The 7,416-nt window shown below is 38.1% G+C and overlaps 1 protein-coding gene across 1 annotated transcript; it reads right to left on the reverse strand.

Moving 5' to 3' along the window:
• Positions 1 to 72: 72 nt before the first annotated feature.
• Positions 73 to 6,125, reverse strand: LOC113962526 (la-related protein 7-like; the record flags this gene model as incomplete). The annotated part of the gene is made up of 6 exons (XM_027673285.1): positions 73 to 217; positions 1,090 to 1,238; positions 3,693 to 3,822; positions 4,322 to 4,696; positions 5,336 to 5,444; positions 5,923 to 6,125. Coding segments are annotated over 6 exons (1,100 nt in total), but the record flags the coding sequence as incomplete, so codon positions are not given.
• Positions 6,126 to 7,416: the final 1,291 nt, after the last annotated feature.

A 7,416-nucleotide genomic window follows, 5' to 3' on the forward strand; every position in this document is an offset into this window, starting at 1 on the left:
CAGCCAGCCTGGGTTAAACGGTATTCCATATTCAAACATTTGGGGGGGCACGGCGAGAGGAAGGGCCAAGAGCTTCCCTGAGGTTACAAAGGCATTACCTTGATGTGCTTCCTGCCCGGCAGGGGCTCGGTGCTAATGATCTTCACAATTACTCCGCTGACGAACTGAGGCCCCATTGTGTTGGCCTTGGCGGGAGGGGCACAATCTTCACCGGTGGCTGCTCGAGTTAAAAACAGGAGGTGAAAAAAAAACACCAAAAAAAAGTTTTAAAGTGTGTTAAATTGAGAAATTAAAGTTATGCAAGCGCAGAAGTAACAAGGTGAACAAGCATCAAATATTGTTAGTGCAGATGAGCTGTGGTTTTTTAAACCAAGGTCAAGATTGTCCACAGGTTAAAGTCAATGTAAGTAAAAAAAGAAAGATCACTTCAAGAAAAGAATCTTAAAAAAGGTTTTTACAGTCCACAGTGTCCTTATATTCTATTGATTATAGTTAATAGTTGAACCTTCAGTTTTAGAGCAATCAAAAATATGCAGACAGGCATTGAAACACAAGTGCTGAGGTTTGTGAATTTTCTTTGCTTCTTTTCACAGCAACAACAGAACATCTCTATATCCAACAACGGTAGAAATTTAAATATAAGGACATAATTACAAAACTCCTTTGAATCATGAAGCAGATAAAGCCCAATTGCAAGATGGGTTTTTTTTTAATGAAATTGTTTTGTGAATCATTGCAGGTAGAGTTAAGCCAAAGTAAATCAGGCCTGAGCTGTACCCCCAAAAAAGCTGATTCCTGATTTATACCTCTGAGGCTTTTAAAATTACATTTACCTAAAAATATCCTTAAGCTTAAGAAAGGCTACTGGAATATGCTGAATTGGCTTGTTTGGTCTTTATTTATAAAGCACCTCAGTCCCAAATGTTTCTAAATACAGGGGGGACGTTGCTTTTAAAATTTGGCACTCAGAGATAGCACCAGCATTTCAGAAAATAAAACCACGTGGCAGCATTTCTGCAAGATCAGTGTCTTAGATTCCTTGTGCTGGTGGAGTAGAAACATAAAAAACAAGATAGAACCCAGGGTTACTTTTGTGATTTTGCGATTTCTGGGCGCAGGATTCCGTTTCCATCTCCCCCGCGGGCTCAGGTTTGATTTGAGACATAGTTTTCTTTAGTGAGGCCATACTGGCTTTCTGCAGGGCCAAATATTCTTGCTTCAATCCCATCCACTCGGTCCTGGAAGAGGCAACACAGGCACAGCATGTCAGTCGTAAACAAGAAAACAAGTTTAGAAACTTAATGATCATTTAAGAGTTTACAAACAGTTTAAGGTCTACTCGGTGAACAGTTAAAGCCATTAAACAGTTAAAACCATTCTTGCACTTCAGTCAAATTAAACCTTGTCCCCATGCAAATTTTTTATTGTTTTGCTTTCGATTTAATAAGCCAAGAGAGTTCCAACAGGACCAACCTACCATTCCAATGGAGAGACTCCCAAATTTGTTTTAGGTATTCAGACAGCATGTAGAACAGTTGGTAAACTTGTTTTTTTTCACAGAGCACAGGCACTAAACTCAGAGTTAATTCAGAGACAATACAGTCTGAATTCACTGAATTAGTTCACTGAACCCACTCCTGTGTCACTATATTAAGAATCACTCATTTATTTTCTGGAAAAATCATTGATGGAAAATCAACAGCTGGTTAAACCCACCAAAACCCCACCGAGATAAGGACATTCCTTCCTATTCAAATGTATTTTGGTGAAAAACTACCCCCCCCATGGCACCAATTTCTATATTTACATACATTTAACATGGAGATGTTTCTGCAAACAGGGGGAGAGCTTTGCTCTACAGCCACACAATGCCCGCGGTGCCACTGTGAGAACGACTCATTGTTACCCTAATCTGTGCTATCAAACGAGCTGATAGAGGATTTTTAAAGAGGAGGATATCTTGTGGTAATGGTTTTAGCTGTTAACAGTGACAACTGTATACTTCAAAAAAAAAAAAAAAAAGCAGCATCCAGACTCACCCAGGATCATACATTCTCAGCAGAGCAAAGGCATTAAAATAACAAAAGGCCCACGTAATGATTCTTGGAGATAAAAAGGCAACACCATGCCTCGGATAGGGTTGGTATAAATACAAGCTGCTGAGCTTGAGCTCAAGGGAGAAGAGCCCAAGGGGACTCCATCAGGTAAGTATTTGCAATGCTTGTGCTCTTTAATCAAACTTTTTATCTCTCCCTTTTGCTACAGTAAAATAAAATTTAACTCAAATTCTCTCTTTGTTGCAGGTGCTCGGAATCCTGATGGAAGAGGACAAGCACCGTCAATAACTGTCTTTTTGAGTGTGTGGACCCCTTTTACTTTAACATGGAGGTGCTTTCTGTGATATAGAAAAAGTAAGTGCTTCCATGTTTTAGTAGAGGTGAATCCTGATCGCAATCCTGAAACATCTCATGGGATTTTCATTTTTTTGGTTTTTTTTTGGCTGCAGTTCATTGAAATGATTTTTAAATTCGGGAAAAAGCAAGACTGAAGACTTTCGGCAGGAGCAGATCTTCCTCAAGACCAAAAATTTTAAATGGCTAAAGTTCATTTTTAAGTTTTAAAGGACTTCCTTTGCTTTAACATGGAGGTACCTGCTGCCTAAAAAAGTAAGTGCTTCCATGTTTCAGTGGCGGTGGATCCTAATATTCCAAGGATTCTCAAGTGAAAACCACATGCATGTCTTTAATTGCACTGTCAAAACAATCTTTAGCTTGGGGTGGGTTTTTTAGTTATCATTTAGTTTCTCCACCAAAGGACCCCCACAACTTAAATGTGGATGTACTTGCTTTGTTCTTTATTAGTAAGTGCTTCCATGTTTTAGTGGTGGTGAATCCTTATTTTCCTCCACACTTCCCTCTAAGAAACGTGTCAAAATACCAATGAAATGTGTTTATACATAAAGCACAATTTTCATCACGGTACAGCCCAAGATGGCAAGGACCCCCTCAACTTTAACATGGGAGGTACTTGCTGGATGATTAAAAAGTAAGTGCTTCCATGTTTTAGTTGTGGTGACTCCTAAGAGCCCAACAGATATTAATTAATTCGTGTTTTGCAGAGACTTACACATGGAACTATCGGAATTTTCAATCTACAGGCTGATACTGTTGCTAATGTGTAACTCTGTTGTAAACAACTGGAATTGCACTGTAGCAATGGTGTTGGACTGTCAGACACGCATAGATTTAAAGAAACCTAAATAAAATTAATGTTGCTAAGCCTTGGAATAATCTATAAAGTACTTGTATTGAATTTATCGATGTCAATAAAGTATGCACAAGATGTATTTAAGACTTTCTTCTGTAGAAGATATTTTGCAGGAAAATAAACCTAAACATTAAAAATATTTAAATCATTAAAATATATGGTACCAAAACAGCAACACAGTTCACGAAAATCCCCGAGGTTAAATTATATATAATAATATACAGTACTAACTTCTCCTAGGGGACCAGTGCAAGCCTGTAGTAAAATAATATATAAAATCTCTTGATAATCTGCCAATAATCAAATTACAGCCTTATCCAGAACTGAAGGTGAGAGAAAAGTAGGAAAACTTAGGGGTTTTTTTTGCCTTCTTAAACTCATCCTGAAACAAGCCTAAGAAACCTCTACCCAGTTATGTCACCTACTTGGACAGTACTCTGAGGGGGATGACTTCTTCCTCCATTTTGTGCCTTTCCTTGTGTTTCTTCTTGTGTTTCCTTTTAGCTTTTGAAAGAGATGTGTCTTTTTTATCTTTGTCTTCTTCTGCAGGCACTTCTACACGAAAAAGTTCAAAAGAAAAAAAATTTTTATTAGTAGCAGTGTAACATTTTAAAATATGTTCTAATAAAATCAATGAATAAAAACTTTTTCTATTGACTATTTCCAGTGCAGTTCATCAATTACCTGAGTTTTTTTATACTCTTGTCACACCACTACATGTGATTTCAGTGCAGCTTCCTTATCTCATGGAACACACTGGGATCATCAGCATTTTCCTTTTGTATTTTAATGTATTTATCTACAGTCCTATGCTGTCCCCATTTGCCAAGACTGTCTTTAACCCATTTTTAAGCTTTATTGACTCTGATTAGATTAACCTGCTTTGGTGTTGCAAGTCCTTCCCCATTCTCCATGCAGCTCCTCTCCTTGGAATGACTCCTTACCAGGTTTAAATTTAACTGCAGGGAACACCACACACTCCTAAAATGACTTAATAATATATCCACTGATCTATGAACCATGACAATAATACATCAGAGACAACAACCTTTACCATTGGAATCCTTTGGAGCTTCTGTTGTTTCTTCTTTTACTGTTTCAGCTTCTTCCTTTTCAGCAGTTTTCTTGACTTTGGGAGCCGATGTCTCCCCATCTCCTGAGCTGGTTCTTTTTCTCTTCCCAGGCCTGCTTTCACAAGTTACCTCTGAATTTTCTGTTTTGTCCCATTTCCTTTTCTCCCTCTTGGAGGGCTGCCTTTGAGTCTCAGTTCCCTCCATTTCAGAACACTCAGATGGAGTCCTGTGTCTTTTTGATTTGGGGGCTGGCTCCGTTGTAGTGTTGGTGTTGGATTCCTTGGGCTCTGCAGCTGCCTGTGCATTGCTCTCTTTCTTCATTTTGGATTTCTTTTTTTTCTTCTTTTTCTTCTCCTCTGTGTTAAAAACACCATATTTATATCTGCCCATGATGACAAACTTAAATAAGTTAAACAATCATGATAACAACCCAGTTAATCATGACACGTGGTAAGTGAGATGCCTGTCTGGCATCCCTGGGAGAGATGCAACACATTATTCCTCAGTTTTTCCTGGGCATTTTAAGAAGAGAGAAAAAAAAACCCAGGAAAAATAAAATGGATTTTATTTCCCCCCCAACAGTTAGTGGTGTAACAAAAATAGTGGTAATTGTGAGGTATAATAACATGATTTATCATAAAGCTTATGGAAAAAGATGGGCAGTGTCTGAAGTCTGGGAAATTGTGTGTTACACCACCAGAAAGCAGGAAAAAATGTTTCAGTGATTAAGTTGCAACATCATCCTGTGATGCTGCTTTATAAGTTACAGTAGATTGTATTTATTGGAACCACGTCCAGATGTCAATTCAGGATTTTTTTTTCTCAGCAATATCCCTTTTTCCCCCCCAGTAATTATGAATCATGCAAAGAGGTAATGTAGAAATGCTGTAGGAAGTTCATTCCTCTACAGAGTGCTCCTGCTGAAAGAGCAACAGTTCCACCTTCTCTTCAGCAGCTGAGGCACAAAACTGATCCAAATAACTTCAAACACTTACCTACTACAGTGCTGTCACTTGTGTTCAGTGTAGGAACAGGCTTATTCTTCACTGTTTTGGGGAAAATCCCAGGTTTCCGTGGTGCTTCTTCTGGTGGATTATTCAAAAACTGAAGAGAAGGAAAATGAAAACAAACCATTGCTAAAAATCATGCTTTTTAAAGACTCTCCATCCAAGTTACAGCCAGCAGTCCTAATCATATTCCAGCACAGAAATACTTTCAAATCACAGTGAAATACAGAAAGTTAGGCATGACTGTGCTTGTCTGATAAAATTTAATAGCCATTGTAATGTTACACACTGAGCTTTATTTCAGTAAGAGATGCAAAGTGAGGCCAACCAAATTATTGAAAAAAATACCTATTATGCTTCTGTTAAGTCTTAGGTTTATTAATAGAGTTAATTTTTAAAGAATTGTGGAACTGATTGGAAATCTGGGGGTAGGAGACAGGAACATAACTCCTGGTAAGTGAAGTTTATAAATCATGGTATTTTAGGAATTTCTCTAGGATTCAGCAGGTGAAGTAATAAAGACCAAACTATTAAGATGACAGTGATGTTGACAGGGCAGAGGCACCAGCACTCACCTCAATAGCTTTCTCTGCCTGCTCTTTAGTTTCAAATTCCACAAAAGCAAAGCCCTTTGGGTCCCCAGTACTCTTGTACCGGGGTATGCTGACATAAACCACGTTACCACACTTGCCAAACACCCTCTCGATCCAACTGTGATTGACATTTTTGGGAAGCAGCTCCTTAAAAAAAAAGACAGAAAAGATAAAAGTGAAGTGATCTGAGAACAAATTCATATATCTATAACAAATGCATTACATACTTCATTTAGATGTTCATCTTCTTCCTGTGAGAGATACCAAGACCTCACCTGCAGGTGTATCTTTGCAACATGAAATACCCTGGTAAATTTAAGACCTTAGAGCAATCTAGTCTCAAACTACCCACTGCAAAGCACAAGGAATGTTTTATTTTTATTTTTTGTTAATTGGTGGCAGAGCAGGTATCCCAGAAGGAGTTCTTCTAGGTCAGTACAGAGTCACTACTGCTGAATTCCTGCTGCAAGCTGACATTTTCAAATATAGCAGTTAGCACTTGTGACAGAAGCTTTCAGGCAGCTTCTTGGATGGCGAAACTGTCTTGATTTTTATTTCTATAAAATCCTTAATACAGCACCACATTTTAGCAGCTTGCAGACATCATGTCTGAGTTCCACATTTCCACTCTCCTGTCATACCAATTTCTAACAAGACCCAACTGAACACTTTAAAATCCCACTGTCAAATTTTTGCCTAAACAACAGAGAGTGTCAGCACTACATTTTTTTGCATGGCAAGTTACTGCACTAAAAGGTTTTCCTTGTAGAGAAACATTTGTCACATTCAGGTAGAAAATTTTATGTGCATTAACTTAGTCCATCAGGGAAACATTTCGTTATGGTTTGGTCTGAAGTTGAAGCTTTAAAAATATTATGAGATGAGTTCAAGGTAATAGTAAAGGTTTATGTTAAAGCATATTAAAAAAAAGGTCAGGTTATTTCAGAGAAATTTAACTTAGCACCACTTCTGTTCTCCCCATCGCCATATCCCAGCTATTTACCAAACATTTGGCCACACGCTTGAGCTGTGTACAGACAAGGCAGCTCATGCCATTTACAGTATCTTATCCAAAAATGATACAGGACAAAGTGTTGGAGAAGTTCAAAGCAGTCCCTGTAATCACGTTAGGAAAATATTATGTCTGGCGCGTTGTATTTACACAAACAAAACCCAACCACCTTTTTTCTGGGCTTTTGTTAAAGGAGGAATGATCAGGGCAATTCGAGTTTCTCCTTATCTGGCTGGGCTGGTGTTTTGGCCATGATTGTTGTGTCTATCCCAGAAACCTTGGTGCTTGCTAGAAATTACTAATGCAGTTCTTAGTCATAAAGAGCTTTTTTTAGAGACAAATGCAATTCCACACTGGTTTCAATATCGATATTAAAAAAAAAAATATTCAACATGAAAAAAATTGCTTTACTATTTAAAAGATTTTCGTGTGCCCAAGAAAGATTTTCGTGTGCCCAAGAAAGA

This window comes from Neopelma chrysocephalum, unplaced genomic scaffold (assembly GCF_003984885.1).
Source record: "Neopelma chrysocephalum unplaced genomic scaffold, ASM398488v2 Primary Assembly neopelma1_182221, whole genome shotgun sequence".
NCBI lineage: Eukaryota > Metazoa > Chordata > Aves > Passeriformes > Pipridae > Neopelma > Neopelma chrysocephalum.